Below are 22,334 nucleotides of genomic sequence, written 5' to 3'. Positions count from 1 at the left end.
ATATCGCGATACTCGAGGAGCCATTTTTTTTTTTTTGTTGATTGATGACGACGATTGTTGAAGTTGAAGATCCGGAACTTTGTGATTAAATTGTAATTGTGACGGTCCGATACTAAAAAGTTTCTCTAAACAAAAAAAAAAAAACAAAGAAAACCTTCAAGTGATCTGCGTGACTCTTTTAAAGCCGCTTTTTTTCTTTCTCAGCGAAACCGCTGGTGATTTTCATTATCAAAGTTTGAATTTTGAAATTAAAAAAAAGTCTTAATCTTTTTATAAAGAGTAAAATTTTTACTTTCGGTCTGACTAATATATATATACTTTGACTCAATTCATACAGAAGATCGGGTGTACCGGTGCCCTTGGCCATAGTGAACCTGCAACCGCGCATCTCGATACTTGCGCCCAATGTTGCGCATTCTCTGCTGCAATGACCGCTCCTTGCGATCTGTCCGTTGAGCATAAGCTACAGCCAGCGTCGAGGCAACAACTACCGACCACATCCCAGCCCGGTGTTTAGCACTTTCAAACACAGTCAACCAACCAAACTTGTCTTGAGACTCGTCATCGGCAACATTTAAAGGATTGGGTGCAGCATCATTAAACATAATACCAGGTGTGGGTCGTGGCTGTGACGAAGAAGAAACAACATTCTGTGAACCAGCATAAGTTTGATTGGAATAATTGCCGGTTGTACTCACACTATTGCTTTGACCATGGCCACTTAATCTACTCGACAATCCACTCAACTTGTTTCTGAGAAAGGCCTTATGCGAAGTAGACTCACCACCACCACCAGTCCCTCCATTATTATTATTATTATTATTAGCACCATCAAGAACACCCTCAATCTTCTCCGAAATCGTATGCCCAGTTTTAATTGCAAGTTTGCCCAAATCCTTAGCCAATTGCTTATGGACTTGCTTGCGTCGTTGCAATACTGCCATAATCTTATCTGTCTCTGGACCTCCAGATCCAGGTGCGAAAAAGTAAACTCTTGTAGATCTTCTAAAAAATGCCATTGTTTGACCACCTCCGCTACCAAACCCTGAAAACCCTCCATTGCTACCACTACCACTTCCGTCAATAGGAATCAGCTCGGCTTCTTGTTCTTCAGCTTCTTCTTCAACACCCAATGAATTAATGTCCATATGATCTGCTCGGTTCCCCACAACCCACCGCCGCCCTCGTTGATCCAAAAGCGTATATTGTCGAATAGCCGTGCGACTACCGCCAAACCCGCCGCCGTTTTCGCCCATCACCACACTATTGCTCCTACTACGGCTTTCCAGTAGAGATCCTGCGTCAGCCCCAACAACTGGCATGGCATTACAACGCCACGACTCCACGCACACGGGCCCACCACCGTTGTTATTCCCGAGGTCCACTGACTTGAGGTTTTGCAAATTAGTTTCGCCGTCGCCGCTGCTTCCTCCCGAAATTTCATGGTGCGCTTGAGGCATTCCTGAAAAATCAAACTCGTCGTGCCGGTCACTTGGCTCGTTTGCGTCTCGGTACACCACAATCTCGAAAAAATCGTCGTCCGTGTTTTCTCGAAACCGACGAGTCACCATCACTTCGCACATACCTTTGACCGCGTTGACCAGCATCAGAGTAAACGCAAACTGGCCAGTTGCATTGTTGAATGTCACGTCTTCTGTGATTTCCACATAGTAACTGGGCGCGCGTGGAGCCAAGTAGTACTTGGTGTCTGGATTTGTAGTCAGGTACAGGTCCTTGAAATTCTTTTGAATGTGGTACTTCCACTTGCGCGAAGAACTCGGACCAAATCCAGCTTCCTGTGAATCTGGCATTCCTGTAGCAACTGAGTTACGGTGCGTATGCTCGCTGCCATAGCTGAGCTGAGGCGAAGTTACTTGTCCATACGAGTTCTGTATGAACGATGTAGGAGATTGCGGTTGGTTGTATTGTTGGGGCTGCTGCTGCTGTTGTTGATTGAACTGTTGGTTAGGAGATCGATTAAACTGTTGTTGATTGAACTGCTGATTAAATTGCTGATTCTTCTGATTCTTCTGATTCTGCTGGTTAAACTGCTGTTGTTGATTGTACTTATTCTGCTGATTTTGTTGATTAAAGTGCTGGTTAGGCTGCTGCTGCTGTTGATGTGATTGATGTGATTGATGTGGTTGATGTGGTTGATGTGGTTGTTGCTGTTGTTGTTGGTTGAATTGCTGCGGATTCTGATGATTTTGCTGCTGAGGTTGTTCTGAATACTTTGCATTCAACGAATCGTAAAACCCCCCATTTCCTCCTCCTTGTGCAGGTATCTGAATAGAATGTCGGTATGCTCGTGGCGTTGAAAAGTTTGGGATCGAGCTTTTAGTATCCAAGTAAAGAACAGAAGCTCTTTTAGAAGCCTTCTGCTGCTGCTGCTGCTGTTGCTGTTGCTGTTGTGACGATTCCACTGATGACGAAGAAAATGTCTGTGGAGGTGTCACATGTAAACCATGATTAGGTTCGGCACCATAACCGCCCTGTGAAGCATACGGGTCGCCACCAATATCTTGCGGAAGACTTGTTTGCATGGGCTCCAAATTCTGGCGAGTTGACTGCTGTTGAGTTTCATGCATAGCCTCTTTCTGAGGCTCATCATAACTTCCCATCTTAAATGGTTCCCACTGACGTCCAGATGAGGTCTGTGAGTCCCTAGAAGGTGACGGTGTACGAGAACGAGATCTATCCGAGGGCAACTGCAATCCACCTCCACTGCTATTACTATGAATACTACCTCCACTTTCATTAGCATCATGGTTAGTACTGGTATTAACAGTTAGATTATTATTATTATCAACAGGTGATAGAGTGGGTGGTGGCAATACAGTGTTACTAATAGGCTTCCGCTTGACTTGTTTCCGTTTGATATGATTCTGATGCGGGGTCTGCTGTTGTGGCTGAGTCTGATGTAGAGTATCCGGACCATCAGCTCCAACAGTAGAGCCTTGTGAAAGAAGTGGGGAGCCAGGATGAACAGGTGAGCCAGGTCCTGTTGATGACAGCTGAACAGGCGACAACTGTGTAGGCGATTGTAAGCTTGGTGAAAATTGAGCCGGGGATTGAAGGGTCGGTGAGCGTTGCTGAAATGGTTGTTGTTGTGGTGGTTGTAGAGTCGGTGGGAACTGCTGTATTGATGATGGTTGAGTTGTTGGCTGCAACACTGGCGACTGGTGTACTGGCGATTGGTGTACCGGATATTGGTGTACCGGCGATTGGGGTGCCGGTGACTGCTGTTGAGCCGGAGGATTCAGTTCAGGCGTTTGTACCATTGGTGACTGTTGAGCCGAGGAAGAATCGTGTGAGCGTGCGGTGTTTAAAGAGCCTACGGTGCTTGTAGCGAGCGAAGCACTGGAGACATTATTTGAGCCCAAGTTGCTGGAAATCGACATATTCACAGGCAAATAGTTTGGATTGGAAGGAGAAGGAGAAGGAGAAGAAAAAGAAGAAGAAGAATCAGTTGTTGTTTGCGTGTTAGAAGAAATAGGAGGTGGTAGAAGTGATTGAGGCGTGAGAAAAGGCGGTTTCTGTTGTCTTGAAGATGAAGACGGAGGCACACTAGCAGCTGTAGTTGGCTGAGTTTGTTGTATTTGTGGTGTTGATGATGGTGCCACACCTGCGCTTACCATGGCTGAGCTTTGCATAGAACGTTTAGAAGCTGAAGTTGGAACTGAAGTTGAAGAACCTAAAGAAACAACTGACGAAATGGGGTTTTGCTGCTGCTGCTGTTGTTTGAAAGTCTGGGTTCCAGAAGCTGCTGCTGCTGCTGCCGCTGCTGTTGCTGCGTTAATTGGGCGTGGACCTTTAACAGGCGACATTCGGGGTTTCAAAGGAGTCCCAGAACTGGAATTTCCTACATTTCTCATAGATGAGGAGTCACCAGCTGCATTGGCTTGATTTGATGACTGGACGGCATTTTCGTCTCGGTCAACGTAGTAAACTAAATGACGCGTCGAATTAAATTATTAGATTTATAAATATTGAACATTGGAAAATTTAAGGGGGTAAAAGGGGGCTTACCTGGAGATCTGAGAGAATGCCTCATGGAAAAATTTACAAATGAATCGTCTTCTTCTTCTTCTAAAACTATTGTTATTGAAGCAGCAGTGTTAGTATTGATATTTTAGTCAAAATCTTGATTAGGTCTAGACCTAATTATGTGAGTAGGTGTATCTTTAAATAAATATATACCTTTATATATTTAGAAAAAAAAAAAAAAAAAACTTTAAAAATTCTTAACAGATCTGTATTAGAATTTACTTAATTTTTTTTCTTTTAATAAAAGGCTTTTTTCAAGAAAATGTCTCGGGTCGGCGTTATTTGTTTGTTTGTTTGTTTGTCGGAAGAAACCAAAAAAAAAAATAAAGAAAGCCCTTTTTAAAGAAGGTTTCGTTTTTTTTTTTTAGCTGCATACCGGTATGGGGGGTACCCCAAATTTTGGATTTATTAAATAGTAGTAAAATTTAATACTTAATACTTAATACTTAATACTTATATCTGTCACAATAAATTTTTTTAAGAAATAATTGTAACAAAGTGCGGCGTCGGACCACCCGGATGCACCGCCACTCCTCTATACTGCCTGCCTCCAATTTTCTCACCACCCCAAAACAAAAGCTACCACCCTTTTTTTCAAGCATTCTCCATTACACAACTTCCCCACTCCAACCTCATTAATTAATCAAATAAAATCAACTACCAAAAAAACAATGACAGACCCACCTCACTCAACATCTCCACTATCAGATGCGACTACCCTTGATGGCCCAGTAACAAATGATTCTCCACAACCTCTTTCTGCAGACACAGACACCAATTCTTTGCAAACAGGATCAGAATCCTCCTCTAGATACGTGGTTGAGGACCAGGGCCCTACGACCCGCCGTGAACTTTGGGGGTGGTTTGCTTATGCCTGGGCTTCTGAACCGTTCATAGTCTCTGCCGTCGGCACTTATGTCCCTATTTTGCTCGAACAATTTGCGCGTGACAATGCAGTGCGTGCGGATGACCATAATGTCCCCTGTGGCATGCCGCTACCAAACGGAGACCCAAACTCTCCACCACCACCTACTCCAGGCCATGGAGGACTGCCACCTCCAGGAAACATTGGTGATCCTTCGCGAGCACAACAATGTGTAGTCCCTATCTTTGGACACAGTTATTACATCGACACTGCATCATTTGCACTCTATACGTTTTCGTTCAGTGTGCTAATCCAAACGCTTGTTGTAATTTCAATGAGCGGTGCCGCAGATCGTGGAAAGTTCCGTAAGAAACTTTTAGTCTGGTTTGCAATTGTAGGAGGAATTTCTACCTGTGGGTTTCTTGCTGTTACTCAATCGCATTACCTTCTAGCATCTATTCTTGCAATAATATCAAACTCTTGTTTTGGCGCAGTTTCTGTTTGCGGCAACTCTTTCTTACCTGTGCTTGTGCGCAACCATCCGGAGGTGCTGGCCACCGCCGAGGATATTAAATCTCAAGATCACAATAATAACAGTTATGATGATCAACTAACTTCAGAAGACAATTTGCTTCTGGAAGCAGATCCACCAAAACATGTTTTTGACCATCCACTGCTCATCACAACTGTTTCTAAACTTTCAGGTGCCATCAGTGGAAAGGGCATAGCTCTCGGATACATTTCCGCATTAATTGTTCAACTTGTTACCATTCTTCTGATTAAAGCCCTTGGATCCAGCACGTGGTCTCTCCAGGTTGCTGTATTTGTGGTCGGGTTATGGTGGCTTATTTTCCAAATCCCCGTTGCAACTCTGTTGCGTTCTCGACCAGGACCGCCCCTGCCACGTCCTAAACACGTGCGTGCGCACACGACTCTTCGACACAAAATCCACCGTGCTTTGTCACGGGTCACGCGCGGTGCAGACACATACATTGCTTATGGTTGGCGTACACTTTATGTGACGTTCCGCGAGGCGCGCCAAATGCGCGACGTGGCTACATTTCTGCTGGCATGGTTTATGATTTCAGACGCTGCTACAACAATTAACTCTGCAGCTGTTCTTTTCGCCAAAACAGAGCTCCAGATGAGTGCCCCGTCGCTGGCTGTCATTGGTGTCATGGTAGTGTTTTTCGGCATCTTGGGTGCTACTCTTACACCACGCTACCTTGCCCCACGTTTGGGGGCCAATCCTGTGCGAAGTATTATGTTTGTGGTTTTCCTGGCAGCCATGATTCCTGTCTATGGCATTGCTGGGTTTTTCACCAAGCATCTTGGTCTGCGGTCGCCTTGGGAAATGTATCTGTTGGCAGCCTGGTATGGGTTTGCATTGGGTAGTATTAATACGTTATGTCGGTCTGTTTTTTCATTGTTGATTCCCAAAGGCAAAGAAACGACCTTTTTTTCGCTCTTTAGCGTTACTGACAAGGGTTCTTCTGTATTTGGACCGTTTGTGACTGGTCTTATTACTGACAAAACTCACAATATCAGATATACGTTTTACTTTTTGTTATTGCTGATAATTTTGCCTATTGGTGTACTTGCATTTGTGGACGTTGAACGTGGGAGTCGAGAGGCCTTGTATTTGGAGCAGGTTGAACCTGAAGAGGATGACGTTGAGTAGTGAAGACTGGCGAGATTTTGATTTTGTATTTGTACATGTAACTTACTGTGAAATAACTTATACTTACTTACTTACTTTCTTACTTATTTTTGGTAACTAAAAGGTTTTTTTTAACTTTACGCGACGTGTACGTGACGCGAGTTGCCAATATTTAAGCTTAAATTAAGGTTTTTTTCCTTATCATTGAGCATTCCCTGTAACAATATGAAGGAAAATGTTTAGACGATAAAGCAGCCTAGAAAGTCATTTAAAAGATATTTAATAAATATATATTTTGGTGGAAAAAAACAACATCTTTTTTTTTTTTTTGATTCTAATAATTGTACTAATTTGTAAAAAATGATTTTGGAATTTTATACATTGATTTATTATACACTAATAGTACTATTTGATTTATCGCATGCAACTAGACTAGCTTACAGGAGAAAAAAAATCTTAGGGGGTGATGTTCACCACCACTCAGACCCCAAACAGGAACCCCGCGGTATGAAGAAGGTGATGCACGTGGGGGCGATAAGCAATTCTTATTCGAAGAAATTGAAAAAATAAACTGTCTGAGAAAAAGTAAACGTCTTTTTTTTTTTTTTTTTTTGACTTCGATAAAAAGAAGTAAAGCTTGAACAAATAAAATTAAATAAACGTCATTCTGGTCGCGTGTGTAGAAAAGGGCTGGAAAAAAAAAAAAAAAAACAAGTGCATATAAGGATGATTTGGTGGCTTTTTATATAAATAAATATAATACTCACCACAAATAATTCCTCTTAATTTCTCATTTTAATTTTTTTTTTTTTTTTTTTTTTTTTTAAAATAAAACCATCTTTTCAAATAATTCTCCAATATTTTTTTATTGATATTCAAATCACCATATCCAACATGGTCAGATCACTCATCACAGATACGGAAACGGATATCCCGCCTCCTTATGAAATAGCAATGCGAAGTGACCCGCCTCCTGTTTCTCGTCTTGACCGGTCTCCAGTATGTCAATTTAAGAACTCTACAATCCCATATTTCTGACTTTCTGATCTCTTTTTTTTTTCTTTTTTCTCATATCTAGACTTACCGATCAATCGAAACTCCAAACTTTCCTCCTCCTCCATTTGATAATTCCTGGGATGAATATGCTTCTCAAATTCATGGCCTTGAAAACACAGCCACTATGGACCTGTGTGGTGATGGTAATCATACAGTCCGGTACTCTCGGCCCGTTATACCTCAAACACCTCAAACCAGTCTCACCATCAACCAGCAACAACAACAACAACAACAACAACAACAACAACCAGTTCCTGAAGCCCAAGAACCTATCGTTGAAGAGCCTGATGATAGCCCTCAAACAACTCCAACAACTCTTTCAACTGAATCTTTAACTCTTTTCAACATCCAGCACCCACCACGACTACCACCACTACCGCCATTACCACAAGAAAGACCGCCAAGTTCATCACAAAGCCAAGGCTCAGCGCCAAGTCCTCAACCCTCGGAATTCCAACCTTTTGCTGAACCTTCAACAAACCAACCAGATCAAAGAAAACGCCCACAAGTCCCTACCCAACGTCCCTTAAGACTCAGGCAGCAACCGCTTCAACAGCAGCTACCGCAGCTACCGCATCTACCGCAACCTGTGCAACAACCAACGCAATCAGCTCCACAAGTTCTCCAAGTTGTTGCTGCTCAGCCAGTGACCGCTACAAACTCTTTTGCTAGCAATACCATACAAGGAAATACCCAAATAGAACAGCAATCTACAGTTGCCCATCAAAGCTCAACAAATTATCTTGCCCAAACAGAGACCCTGAGAATCGGAACTCACCACGGAGAAGCCATCGGCCACCGTGAACCGCGTCAGGACACAACCGTGACCTTTTCTAGGTCTTCCTCACCATCTTTACGCTCGTTATCTACATCTCCTTCATCTTCTCCCACTTCAAGTATGCTTGATCTGCGCTCGGAAATCTCATCACTCCACATTGACCCCCAAGAAACTTCTCACGTCCATGCGCCCATCCCGCAACGAATCATTGCAGCTTCCACCGTACGTGAACTTTCTGGGTCTCCACACGGTTCCACAGCTTCAATGTCTGTTGAACTCCAACCCGATCAAGCTTCATTATATGGGACTCAAGGTGTCGGTGTCTCGGTTCACGAACGCACAGGTTCTATATCTTCTTTTAATGCCCCATCCATAGCCTCATCAACTAGAGATTATTATTACAGCCATGATGATAACATCTATGGTAATAATTCAGCTCAATCACACCGTCTGGGCCATCGCGTGGATTCCTTTGCTTCATCCATCGCTTCATCAATTGCACTTTCAGTAGCTCCGACTCGTGGAAACCAAGCCCCCACGCGCTCTGCAGACTACTCGCAATACCCGGCTTATCAAACTTCCTATTCAAGCGCTGAGCCGTACTTGCAGAGTCCGTACCAACACCAATACATGACACCTTCTCCGGATCAAGATCAAAGCAACACTTCATCGTCTTCTTTCTCCATTCCGTTTCATCATCCATATCATGCTCATTCTCAGTTCCCTGCTGCACAGCCATCGCCTCACACTCCGTCTGTGTCGTTTGCATCTGCATCTGGTTCTTTGGAGCATGAGCTCCAGCATCCAACAAATATGGGGTATTACTCTGAGTCCACGGACAATCTTGGAAGTGTGACGCCTACTGTTTCTCATTATAAGGCTGCGGACAGTGAAGATGATGCAGTGTCTGAGATAGAATCACGATCAAGCACACCGGAACCAGCAAGTGCCATTTTGGGCACAGGAGAGTACCAGGAAGGTATCCCCATGGCCAGAGTGCCAATCGTTAGTTCTCCGGAACCAGCAACAGCTCAGCAAACAGTGACTCCTCAAACTGCGTTTCAACAACAGTATACTGCTCCACAAAGTGTTCTTATTCCACAACCCATACCAGTGCAGCAGCAACAAGCCCCTATTCAACAATCAATATCAATACAACAACAAATCCCTGCTCAACCAAATGTTTCCAATCAACAGCCTGCTTCAGGATATGATGATGATGATGAATATATGGTACGACCAATTGGCGAGTCGACTCCTTCTTTTGACTCCATGGCTTACTCTTGCCTTGAATCTGTTCATTTGCCTATTCCCTTTGACTCGTCGTATTCAGCCTGGCCATCCTCGTCTCTGGCTGGTCAAACTGATTTGCCTATAATTCCCAAAGTTAGTATGGAAGACGATGATGATGAGTGTGGAAACGGTCCTATGTCTTCTGTTCCCACTAATGTAGTTCAGCAATCTGCTTCACCGCAACAATCTGCTTCACAGCAACAATATCCTTTGCAGCAGCCAGTTTCTCAACAACAGGCTTCGCAACCAGTTTTACAGCAGCCCAGGCAAACATCGCAAAGTCCAGTAGTCTCGATACCCATTACACAACCATCTGCTTCATTTTCTGCTTCTGCTCCATCAATCTCGGTATCTGACTTTTCACCAATAAGCCCACAAGCCCAAGTGATTCCACCTCATCTCCAACCTCAACTTCAACCTCAACCTCAACCTCAACCTCAATACCATGAACCTCCTACTGTGCAATTTCCTGTTTCTCCATCAGAGTCAAATGCCTCGCAAACTACAGAGTCTCACGCTGCACGAATCATCGCTACACATTTCCGTCAAGCCCCATTCCCAATTCCTTCACCCGTCAACTCGCGCGAGCTTACAGTTGTTCCACACGACTCGGGTATTATACAGCCCTCTGATAGTTGTCTGGCTCTTACTGTTGCGCAGCAGCCCGGCTCCCTTGCTCCTCAAATAGGACCCCAGGCTATTATTCCTTCACCACAACCTTCTCCTCAGTTGTCACCTAACTTGAACTTGACAAACACAGCTAGCTCTAGTGCCAGTTCGTCTACAAGCCCGCATCCACGTGAACGCAATTCCATGTCGTCAATGAATAGCGATGTCAGCGTTTCAATTCTTGTTACTCCATCATCTGATTCTACAGGAGCGTTAAGACGACTCAGCAATATTTCATCACGATCGTCGCGCCGCACTTCTACAACTAGCTCCAAAAGTACCAACACAACCTGCGAAATTGTGACTGAGGTTCCTTCTGCACTCAATAGTCCAAATCGAGCACCTAAGGACCTCAAGTTTGAAATTACAGCACCGCAAAAAACATATGATCTTGGTGACAAAATATCAGGGGTTGTACACTACACACCGACCGAGGATAGACCTATCAAGAGCATTGCTGTGGCACTGGTCTTCAACGAGCTGCTACTTGGGAAAAAACTATGCACGCGCACAGTCATGCTGGCTGTGTGCCACATTAACCCACAACCTGCTGGTTCACCTGTCGTCACGTTTGCCAACCGTGGCGACGAGTTTTCATTTCCATTTGAAGTCACTGTTCCAGAGCTGCTCCCACATAACCCGAGTCAACTCCCCAACCCGCTCCCTCTGCAACAACGATTACCACCCTCATTTACATTTGTTTCTGAAACGCAGGCATTCCCGTTTGTGCAAGTAGCTTACTCACTGCGTGTAATTGTGGAGCAGGAAAAAGAGCTTGGACCAGGAATTAATATTGCTACTTACAAATCAAACACAATGATTGATAATTCATTTACAATCACACTTTTGCCATCATACGCACCTGCAGATTTCCGATCTTCAAACGACACACCTGGAGGCAAAGTTCGTCGCGTTTGCAAAGGTACGGGAACCGTGATTAACCGTGGATTCCTGCGTACATCCATTACTTTTGGTATCCAAGAATTGCATGTGTTAGGATTGCAAACGTTTGCGCTTAAACGTACCGAGAACCCAGTCATTGTTAATACACCAGGGGTTTTGAATTCGCAATCAACAACTGCCCAAGTCAATCGTCGTTTTAGCATAGACTCGCTTAATAGCCAAAGATCATCATCTTCAGACAATAATCTAAGCTCAGTTACATCTAATAGTAGCGCAAGCAGTTTGGTCAATTGTCCTCAACTTGGAGATATAGAGATGTGCTCTACTAATGACGGCCGTGCCATTCGCCTTTATCTTATTTTCTTTCCAAACCCAGATCTGCACCATGTGTCACTTCCTTTGATTACAGGTATTTCGGTAATTCTCAAGTTTCGGTTACGAGTATCAACAAAGGGGCCATTCACACAGTATCCTGCACCAACCCCCATGACTAGTAGTAATAAATCCGACGGTTCCTCTCGTCACAACAGCAACGGATCTTCCTCCTCAACTTCTTCAACAACTGCATCTCAAATACTCCCTGGGGTTTTGGAGCATTCTCAAAATGTCATCACTTTGGAAAACCTGCGAACCTCCAAGTGGTCTCAACTTCGGCCCCCATCACATCTTAACCCAAAAACAATCATGTACGGGTGCACAGCCATCATTCCATTGACCCATCTGCGCGAGCTTCATACATCGCCCCAGTACCGTGCATCTAATCATAAGTTGCAAGTCGTCCCGACATTTGTGTCAGCATACGTTGCCCGTGAGTACGAGGCTGAAATCACTGTTAATTGCGACCCGCCGAAGGCAGTTAAGGTTGTAGTTCCGGTTATAGTTACGGCTGATTCATTGCCAAAAAGCCATGCTCCATTTGCCCAAAATGTGGTTTAATAAAATCTGCAACAATAGCTGATAATACTATGGCTAGTGAAAAGTTATTTCATAAAAAAGCAACTTATTACATGATGTATTTGTTGAGCATAAGGCTTGGTATTTTATATAGGTTAATGCTGCTCACTTTTTGTACATTTTATAAATCATTACATTTAAATTATAATCAGTTGTATTATTATTTTAACATGTTAAAAGCAATCTATATCCAGTATGCATTTTCTGGAGGTTGTTCAATGTTGAATGTTGACAAAATTTAACAATTGGCTTTTTAAATTAAAAACTTTTTATTTTCTTCCTTTCTTTCCCGCTTAAATCATATCACTAATATTGACGGGCATTTCGTCGATCTGGGTCGAATAATACTGCTCAATATCGTGCAACAAACGCACCTCATCGTCAGCAACAAAGTTGATGGCGACACCCTTGCGGCCAAATCGACCCGAACGGCCAATGCGGTGAATATAGTTTTCACGGTTAAGAGGAATATCATAGTTGATAACAAGTGACACCTGCTGAACATCAATACCACGAGCCCACACATCTGTGGAAATGAGCACACGCGAGTTGCCCTGGCGGAAATCATTCATAATGTTCTCACGCTCTTCCTGAGACATGTCACCGTGCATTGACACTACAGCAAAATTTGCTTCTTTCATCTTCTCCGCTAACCAGTCAACCTTGCTTTTGGTGTTGCAGAAAATAACAGCCTGTGTGATGGTCAACGTGTCATACAAATCGCACAAAGTATCAAACTTCCAGTCCTCCTTTTCCACAGCAATAAAGTACTGCTTAAGACCTTCAAGGGTCAGCTCATCACGCTTCACAAGAATCCGCACAGGGTCCGTCATGAATTTGCGTGTCAAAGCCAGCACGTCATGTGGCAAGGTGGCCGACACAACGACCACCTGGGTGGCCGGCGGCAGGTATCGGTAAATCTCGTAAATCTGTTCCTGGAACCCCTTTTCCAAAAGCGTATCGGCTTCGTCAAGAATCAGCATCTTGATGTTGCGTGTGTCCAAGTACTGTCGTCGAATCATGTCAGCCACACGGCCCGGAGTTCCAGAAACAATGTGCTGGCCGTGCTCAAACTTGCGAATGTCTTCGCTAATTTTGCGTCCACCAATGCATGCATGGCACTGTACGTTCATATAGTCTCCAAGTGCCATAATGACGTTTTGGATTTGAATTGCAAGCTCACGTGTTGGAGACAACACAATAGCCTGTGGTGAGCGCACTTTGGTATCAATAACCTCCAGCATTGCAATGGAGAATGTAGCTGTTTTACCAGTACCTGACTGAGCCTGTGCAATAGTATCACGGCCAGAAATGATTTGGGTAATAGCGCGCGACTGGATGGCCGAGGGTGCCTCAAAGCCATACGCGTAAATGCCGCGTACAAGGGAATCTAAAACATGTCAGAAATGAACATAGGTTATCGCACATTGCAAATATTTACCTTTTAAATTCATGGCATCGACTGTTTAAGTTAGAAAAATGTTTCTGTGATTTGTTTGAATTATATCTAATCAATACTTACATGATGGCACACTGTTCGGTTAGTCCAGGCTCTCTCTGTCTAACCAGCGGAATACTTACACCGCGACGCCACTAGACGACGTGAATTCAAGTTGGTCTAAAAAAAAATTAGCAATGAATATAAAGTGAACTATGGGTTTTAGACATACCATCAGCTTCTCTATCAAAAGACATGTTTGTTTCCTTAACTTGGTTGTTGCTTGAAGTTGTTTGTAGTTTGCCAAAATACTATTGAAAAGTTCAGTGAGAATTTAAAAAATAAAATTTTGCTAGTCACATGATTTACACGTGACACCTTTAAAGGCGAAGTTTCCCTTAACTTTTTTTTTTTTTAGTTTTCTCTTCCTCCATTTTGAGATAACCAGCATCAACATTGTTTTTATTTTTTTTTCTATTGTTTTAGCACAATTCCCTCCTATTCATCTCTTAACCTAATGACAACGCGGTTTGTGCCCATAAATTCAATGGGACCTTATCCTGTCGATAAAAAACCACGGTTGCTAAAAGAGAAAAACGAGCTGGAAATGAGCTCCGAAGATCATTCCTCTATTGTGAGCGGCCAGCAACGCGTTAGACCAGACTCTCCTGATAATAATGAAGATGACGACCACTGCGATTTTATCAACTACAGTCCCCAAGACCTTAGTCTTATGATACGATGGTCTTTAGCCCAGTCTCTTAATGGACCCTCCTATATACGCTCGATTTCCGTCATGACCCTAAGTCAAGCACTTTTCCTGGAGCCCGCGCTCGCAAACTACCTAGACCTTACTGATTTACGCGTTCTCAGGGGTGAAGAAAATCCCTTACAAGTTGCGAAAAGTCTCCTCGTTACCGTTTCAAATCAAAAATCCCCACGACTCTATCCTAAACCAACAAAACAAGGACCGTGGTACACAGGCTCTATTCGACATATGGACCCTCTCGTGTGCCCCCATTTTTGGCTGGCTGCAAGTCTAGTGGAACGCTTTCACCTCCATGGTGCTGATCCCCAATTAGCACTATCAGAAGCTTCCCCTGAATTTTTCAGTTCTATAAAACTATTCCATGATTATAGCGGCTCGCATTCTAAAGATAATCCTACCGAACCCTTTTCATGGGAGTCTCAAATCAATGATATGGCCAAAATGCGTGAGGGTTCGGGATGTAACTGGTTTAGACCTATTAAAGATGCCCCACGCGCTGCTGGTCTTGTGTTCGCTCTTGAAAATGGTGCTGTTTCTTCAAATATTTTACGGCTGTCATCCTGGGGAGAACAGGACTTTGAAGGTGTCGATATTTGCAGAAGTGTCAAAGAAATCCCCAGTTCTGTCGTTGCATGTGCAGCCGGGGCTAAATCAAATGGTCACACTTTGGAATACCGTATGGTGAGAGATCGATGTGATCCATCCCTTGAACTTAAGTCGCTTTTGTTCCCATTTATTAATGAAGAGCTTATCTTTGGCACAGGCCCCCGTTCATCCCTCGAAGATAAGTCTAAAATGGAATTTGATGATCTTCGTCGTGTAACTTTTGTTGTTTTAGACTATTTGCGCGAAGTCTTTCTGCAAGATTTTATATTTGTTGCCGACAGACTGGGTCCAATTTTTTATCAGTTACCTATTGCCAATCTTCCAATTTTTAAAACAAAAGCCTATCGCCAGTTTTTGACTCTCCAAAAAAATGTGTTTAATATTAAAACAGAAAGCATGCCACCTGAATACCAAGAACAAGAAAATGTCGAATTAGTGGATTCGCCAAATAGACTGGGCAAGCGTTCAGGACTAGATCATGGCTCGCGAGAAGCCCTTAAATCCAAAAGGGCAAAAACTTCAAGCTCTTCAGAGTCTCGAAAATCATCAACTCAAAAAGGTTCTGAAGAAAAAAGAGAGAGAAAAAGAAATTCAATCGATCTACCTGAAATTTCTTCTGATCTGGATCTGTTTTCTCTTAACACTCGAAAACCATCTCCTGAGCTTAGCATGGATGTGGAAAACTTATCTGAGAATGAGAAACCTTTAAGAAAAAAAAAACGCACAAAGATTAAGAAAACAGGTGGTTCCAAGAAACAGGCACATGAAAAAGGTTTGGAAGAAGACTCTGTTGACCTTTCTGTCCAAAAGCAAATTGTCTTTGACATTAGCTCTTCTTCTGAAAGAGAATTATCGTTGCCACCGCCAGTATCTTTGTTACGCAATAAAATTCCTCGGAAACAAAAGGTAGCCCAGCCTGAACAAATCTCTCAGCCACGCATGACAAGAGCGCGTGCTCAACAGCAGCACCAGCAGCAACAACAACAACTACAACAACATGTTCAAAATGAACTTCCGGAAAAACAGAGTCAAGGGGCTTTTGAAATTGAAGAGAACGAGCTCAAACTACCAGAGGATTCAATAGTGTCTGATGGTGGGAAATTAGTGAAAAAAAATGACCCAGAAATTAACTCACTTGGAGCTTTAGAAGATTCAAATGTTGGAGAAGTGGCTGCTACACAACAAATAGCTCCAGAGAGTCCTGAGTATGAAACTAACGATAATACAATAAAACCCATAATCACTGGAGACAGCCAAGCAAAGACTGCTGTTGAAGAAAGTCTTTTAGAGAAAACTACAATCGCCAATACTAGTGGTTTTAAACAAACTGTTCCGAAGAGTGCTGAGAATGTGACTGCTGCAGAAACCGCTACTACTAAACTCGCTTTTAAAGCTATTTCTTTTGAGAACCCCAAAAATTCTGTTTCTGAAAACCTGGCAGAGCAAAATGCTCCTGAAATCCCAGTGGAGCCTGTTGTTTCTAATAATCCTGCAGAAACCATTTCTTCCGAAAGAAATTCGAAACCCCTCGTCATTCCAAAATCTGAGAAAACCACTGTTGAAAATCATTCAGTAAAGAAATATGGAACTAAGAAGCAAGTTGACCGTACTGCTTTTTCTCATGAAATACCAGCTGAAACAAATACCTCTAAAAACCCGTCAATGGCAATTGTTTCTGAAAGTTCTTCAAAGCCAAGGACTCCAGTTGTACCCCTTATGTCAAAAGCACTTGTGGACAACGCAGAATCAAGTCCTGAAGAAAATTCACCTGGGTCAAATATGGAACCTCCTAGCGATTTAATTTCTGATGAGGAAGCCAGTGAAACTTCTGCTCCTCGATCATCTGGTTCAAAAACTCCTAAAAGCTCTGCTCTAGAAAATTTGGCGGACTCCCCTACTGTGGAAACCCCTACACAAACGCATCCACAGAAACCAACGCGCAAACCAATACGAAAACCTTTGCCAAAACCTCCAAAGCCCTCTAAAACAACTGAAAATGATGCTACTTCTGAGGAATGCACAGCGGCACGAGAAACAATAGTGGAAGAGTCGGACACAGGTCCAGTCACTATGGAGGCATTGATGGCAGAGTTGCAACACATGCGCACAGAGTTTACAGGAACAAATAATAATTTACGTGCCGAGCTGGCACAAGCACGGCGGGATATTACAAGCCTTAAGAAAGAAGTCCACAATGTGCGTTTACTGCTAGGGCGACCTCAATCTATTCATGGAGCCCGAAATGGTCCAGCAAGCTCTGAGCTGACTAGAGTTACCCGCTCGATAACTTCGGGTGCTTCGTTCAATAACAATGACGAGGCGCCAGTGCTCACTGAGGAAGATGGGGTAGAGGACAATAATGAATTAATTACTTCAGCTTCAAATGTCTTTCATGCTATGGCTCCCATGGTCCCTATGGTTGAAGAAACTGTAGAGGTAAAATCAAACAGTAATTCACCATACGACAATGAGTTTACGTTTTTGCATTCTCCAGGATCGTTTGAGGAAATTTGGGAAGAGTTCACCAAACCTTCAAGATCTGGCAAGCTTTCTGCAATGGATATGGAAGCCAAGTATGGCACGCGATGGCGACGAAATATGGCCGTCAAGCGCACGTTCCGGCGACGCAGAAATGTCTATGATGCCATCTACTGCGGACTCAAAAGAGGTTTGGAACTGGAAGAGTGTTTTTTGATTTTGGAACAGGCTAGGCTGGAGGCCAAAATGTCAATGTCCATTTTTATAAGCAAGCGTGAAAACTTCCCTGAAGAACTTAAAGTTGATGAAAATGAAAATTAATCATTTAGTAACGAAATTTAAAAATCTTTTATTTAAAGTAAAAATATTTTTGTGTGTATTTGTTTAGCGGGTCCAACTTTCTATTACACACGGGTGTGTGGGAAAACGTAGATGACGGTAAAAGTACTCGCACACAGGACACCAGTCTGCGCAAATAATAAACCAGTCTTTAGCACATTCATAGTGAAGTATATGCGTGCATGGAAGAATGACTACCCGGCTATGTTTATGAAACGATTTTTTGCAAAGTGGACAATCTTCACCTAGTGAAGGACTCTTTGGGCGTGGAGCAATGGTACGGTTGAGTGGGGATTCAGTGTTCAGCGACTGCACAATGGGAACAGGAACAGACGAAGTTCCTGCAAATACGGATTTGGCACGACTTGAAATTACGTACCCGGGATCTACAAACCCGCGAATTGGTTCGTGGTGACTATGATCCCAGTAAATACCGTAACGGTCTTTAGACAAATGTTTATAACCTGCGCGTGACAGGTTAAGTGATAAATGTTGTTCAAGTGCGTATTCTGAAAGAGAAAGACGAAGGCGGGGAACAATCGGAGATAAATACTCGACAGTATTTTGAAAGTTCGTTCGAGCAGGGGCATCATAGTCGGGTCTATTTGTCAATTTGGCCTCGTACTCCTCAGGAGTTTCCTTTGGTTTTTGCTGTTTTAATTTCAGCAGTAACGCGTCTTCATGCTCCAAAATTCCAGGCCAAGATTGGACGATATTATCGTAGACTTGAACTTTAAATACTCTAGAAAATCGAGCAGCGTCAAAAGCATTCTTTCCAAACCCTTGATGATCCCATGAAATAAGCATTCTGTCTAGTTCACGAAGGTTTACCGAAGAGTAATATTCCTGGTCTGTGGTCCAGCGGTCAATCCCACTTCCTTCTGGGACTTCTTTACGCGGTGAACGGGCATTTTCGGAGTTTTTTCCACCGTTATAATAAGCATCATCAGTGGCCCAGCGTTCGTACATGGATATTGGCTTAACTTCCGAGCAACCAATCGAGTCTTCTTTTGTAGCATGAAATTTACTATGTTTTTCAGAAATTTTCTTTTTCAATCGGTAAGCTTTTTCACGCATTTTACTTGCAGCACTAGATGGCTGCTCCTTGGTTTCTTCAGGTTTTTGGGTTCTGTATTCAAGCAGCACTTGGTATAGTTGCTGGGCATGGCTTGTAATTTGAAATGTTTGGGTATTTTGAGACATGTTTAGATAGTTGGTTTGTATGAATAAAATAAATTTTAATAAAGCAATGGGGGTTCCCCTCTCTTATAAACCTCTTGAATTAGCCTCTTGAAAGAAATTCAAAAAGTCTATGCCTAGAAATATAAAAAAAGAATCTTTGAAGTGCTGGAAAAATATGTTGTGGTTAAGTTTTTCAGATCTCCCAGTTTTCAAATAGTAATGAGCATTTGGTAGCTTAAGGCTTTGAAGGATTATGATTAATAAAAGATAGATATCAAGAATGACTGCTAATATGGTTTAAATAATTAATTAATAAAAAGCAATGGTATTAATCGAAAAAAAATCCCCAAGATGTTTATGATTGTTGTTATAATTTAACTTTCAAATGGCTTGGTGTTTTTGTAAATTCTTAACGTTGTAATTGACCCTAGCCCTAGTGGAAATTAACGAATTCTTGACTTATTTTGCCGCATGTTGTAGTGCTTGGGTCAAACCCTAACCTGCATTATTAACAACGATTTTTGCAAAACCGATTTTAATTGTCAGTGTGTAACAGCTTTGATTTGATTGCATTAATCAGATGCTTGAGTAAAATCACAGTTTCACAATCTTTAAAGACAAGTTTTGGAGCCTTTTATTTATTTTTTTCCAAAAAAAAGGAAAAGTTTGCTTTTATTTAATTTGTGAAAAAAGTATTATATGTAATTTACTTTGATAATTGCAATGAGTTTTAAATCAATCAAATATGAGCACATACCTTGATATTTCAGTTTCTCATTTTTAGAAAGATCCAGAAACTTTCAAAATGAAATAGACCATAGAGTAGCTTATAAGCTACTTAATTAAGTATATTATTAATTTAGTTCTAAATGTTTTGAAATAGTCTATAATTGAAAAATCCTGATACAGGCTCAAAAAAAAAAATTAAGAAAACTGTAAACCTCGGTATATTCTTTTGAAATAATCAAATACAATTTTATCAACTTTGCAAAATGAACTTGACACATTATGAGCCGCCATTTTAAGACCCCCTTTAATATTTATGCTATTTTCAATTATTAGTCATAAAGAATTTTTCATTTAAACGAAACACTAAACCAAAAAATGCAACTACCATGACTTTAATAGATTCGTTAAAAAAATGTTTTACAAAAACTAGAACTTGCAATTTGCAATTTGCAAGTGACAAAATCCATAAACGGGGACATTTGAAGTTGCAATTTTACTTTTCAATTTTTGACCGCCTTTAGAAATAAAACAATAGATTTTTATTAATTATTCTTACAACTTTGAATGAATGTAAACCAAAAAAAGAAAAAAAAAAACCAACAATAAATACCTATTTTAGTTAATTATTAGAAACTGTTAATATGAAATAAAACTCTTTCAAACAGCTTGAACTTCATTATTAAAAAAATATGGAAATTCTATGAGTTTTCTGTTAGTCAACTCTTTGAGTTATTTAGAGATATTTGCGAAAAAAATGTTTTTCGATTAATTTTAATCGAAAAGCCGTTGCATTATGATACACTTTGTTTTTCTACATCGTCAAAATTGCTAAAATGTTTAATTGAAAAAATATTAGAAATATTGTGAATTTAAAACAGTCTTTGAATTTGTAATCGAAAAAAAAAATTGAAAGAGAAGAAACATCTATTGGAAATCTATTGAAGAAAACTTGGATATAAAAGAAAGTCAAATATCCCATTCAAATATCTTTTTTTTTCTTTTCTTATCATCATCACTGAATCTTCAATTCTAATCTTATCAACTCTAGCTTCTCTAGCTTTTTATCAATTTTTTTCCAACTAATCTTCACTCGCTTTTAAAAATGGTTTCCATCAAGACTCTTTCTCTTGCTCTTGCCGCTTCTGCTGTTCTTGCAGCCCCTGCTCAGGGTACCACCCCTAACTTCCCCAACCAAAACGCCAATGCCTGGGTCGAGGGTGCTAATGAGTCCATGATCAATCATCAACAGGTTGTTGAGACCTACAACCGCCAGATGCAGTCCAACCCCAGCCAGCCCCACAATGCTGACCGTATCATTGCTGCCATCACTGGTGCTGATTCCCAGATTGATAACGCCATTGCCACTGTTGCCCATGCTTTGGCTCCCTTCACTGGTGGTCTTTCCCTTGCTGTAGGCAATGCCCTTCTTGGTCCCTTTGCTCAGTCCGTTACTAACGGTGCTGAAGTTCTTATCGGCAACCTTGTTGGTGGTGCCGAGGACCGCATGCAAACTGCTGCTGCCTCTTACACCACCAGACTCACCAGCTTGAGAGCTCAGGCCGTCAGATTCAACGTTAACACTTCTCGTCTTGACAAGGCCATCACCCAGCTCCAGGCCCGTCTCTCTAAGACTAACTAAGCTTGCTTTAGACCTGTGTGCAATTAAGGAAGTAAAGTGACTATATAGTTTCTGTTTCTTATATTAAATATTGTACTAGTTTAAATATGATTACAACTTTTTTATTATTTTAAAAAACCTTTAATAATTTTGTAGGCTTATTTACAAAGGATTTTTTGGTGTGCAAATTGTAGTGCTCATCCCAATGGATTTCTTAGATTGTCAGTTAATGCTCATAATTATGAGGTATACAAAGTACCTCTGTTAGTCGTTCTTCTAGAATCCGTCAGGGCTAGGGGTTAACTAAAGGTTAATTTTTTTTTGTTCCTTTTTGGGAATCCCCATAGTTGGGAGGTTTTCATTTTTTGACATTTCTTTATTTTAAAATGAAGTTTTGAAATTCTTGCACATGATAATAAATACCCTTACCCCAGTGGAATATTGGAATTGTTGGAATGTTTTAGCTTTCATATTTCACGGGACCGGAAGATATTCTGTGAAAAAGTTTTAAATACCAATTACCCTTACCCCGACGGAATCTTGAAACGGTCAACTTATGGCCTTTTTCATATTTTAAAACTTTATTTTAAAACCATCTTTTATAATACAAAATACCCTTACCATGTTTTGGAGGGAGTTTCCATAGAGAGAGCGGCACTCTGACACCATAAGTTTGACCTTTTTTTGGAATCCATTAGGTCTAGGGTTTGATTGAAGTTTGCCTTTTTTTTTATTCCTCGTTAGGAATCCCCATAGTTGGGAGGTTTTCATTTTTTGACATTTCTTTATTTCAAAATAAAAATTTGAAATATGTTCACATAATAAGAAATACCCTTACCCCAGTGGAATATTGGAATTGTTGGAAGGTTTGAAATTTCATATTTCACGGGACTTGGAGGTACTCTGTGAAAGAATTTTAAATACTAAATACCCTTACCCCAGTGGAATCT

At 41.6% G+C, this 22,334-nt stretch overlaps 7 protein-coding genes across 7 annotated transcripts; 4 read left to right on the top strand and 3 right to left on the bottom strand.

Moving 5' to 3' along the window:
• Positions 1-329: 329 nt before the first annotated feature.
• SAPINGB_P005511 (uncharacterized protein) lies at positions 330-4,054 on the bottom strand (the record flags this gene model as incomplete). The annotated part of the gene is made up of 2 exons (XM_032000225.1): positions 330-3,949; positions 4,030-4,054. 2 exons carry the CDS (start codon positions 4,052-4,054, stop codon positions 330-332), a joined length of 3,645 nt encoding a protein of 1,214 aa, XP_031856116.1.
• Positions 4,055-4,718: 664 nt separating this feature from the next.
• Positions 4,719-6,593, top strand: SAPINGB_P005510 (uncharacterized protein; the record flags this gene model as incomplete). The annotated part of the gene is made up of 1 exon (XM_032000224.1): positions 4,719-6,593. The coding sequence occupies one exon, from the start codon at positions 4,719-4,721 to the stop codon at positions 6,591-6,593; it is 1,875 nt and encodes a 624-aa protein (XP_031856115.1).
• An 873-nt stretch (positions 6,594-7,466) lies between these two features.
• SAPINGB_P005509 (uncharacterized protein) lies at positions 7,467-12,207 on the top strand (the record flags this gene model as incomplete). Its single annotated transcript, XM_032000223.1, has 2 exons — positions 7,467-7,571; positions 7,651-12,207. The coding sequence occupies 2 exons, from the start codon at positions 7,467-7,469 to the stop codon at positions 12,205-12,207; spliced, it is 4,662 nt and encodes a 1,553-aa protein (XP_031856114.1).
• Positions 12,208-12,518: 311 nt separating this feature from the next.
• SAPINGB_P005508 (uncharacterized protein) lies at positions 12,519-13,920 on the bottom strand (the record flags this gene model as incomplete). The annotated part of the gene is made up of 5 exons (XM_032000222.1): positions 12,519-13,615; positions 13,667-13,687; positions 13,748-13,758; positions 13,807-13,843; positions 13,896-13,920. 5 exons carry the CDS (start codon positions 13,918-13,920, stop codon positions 12,519-12,521), a joined length of 1,191 nt encoding a protein of 396 aa, XP_031856113.1.
• A 260-nt stretch (positions 13,921-14,180) lies between these two features.
• On the top strand, positions 14,181-17,837 carry SAPINGB_P005507 (uncharacterized protein; the record flags this gene model as incomplete). Its single annotated transcript, XM_032000221.1, has 1 exon — positions 14,181-17,837. One exon carries the CDS (start codon positions 14,181-14,183, stop codon positions 17,835-17,837), a length of 3,657 nt encoding a protein of 1,218 aa, XP_031856112.1.
• Positions 17,838-17,900: 63 nt separating this feature from the next.
• Positions 17,901-19,058, bottom strand: SAPINGB_P005506 (uncharacterized protein; the record flags this gene model as incomplete). Its single annotated transcript, XM_032000220.1, has 1 exon — positions 17,901-19,058. The coding sequence occupies one exon, from the start codon at positions 19,056-19,058 to the stop codon at positions 17,901-17,903; it is 1,158 nt and encodes a 385-aa protein (XP_031856111.1).
• A 1,810-nt stretch (positions 19,059-20,868) lies between these two features.
• On the top strand, positions 20,869-21,405 carry SAPINGB_P005505 (uncharacterized protein; the record flags this gene model as incomplete). The annotated part of the gene is made up of 1 exon (XM_032000219.1): positions 20,869-21,405. One exon carries the CDS (start codon positions 20,869-20,871, stop codon positions 21,403-21,405), a length of 537 nt encoding a protein of 178 aa, XP_031856110.1.
• Between the last annotated feature and the right edge of the window lie 929 nt (positions 21,406-22,334).

This window comes from Magnusiomyces paraingens (assembly GCF_902498895.1).
Source record: "Magnusiomyces paraingens strain CBS 517.90 genome assembly, contig: contig4, whole genome shotgun sequence".
Classification (NCBI taxonomy): Eukaryota; Fungi; Ascomycota; class Dipodascomycetes; order Dipodascales; family Dipodascaceae; genus Magnusiomyces; species Magnusiomyces paraingens.
The sequence above is the reverse complement of the archived record's forward strand: the minus strand, read 5'-3'. Positions and strand labels throughout refer to the sequence as shown.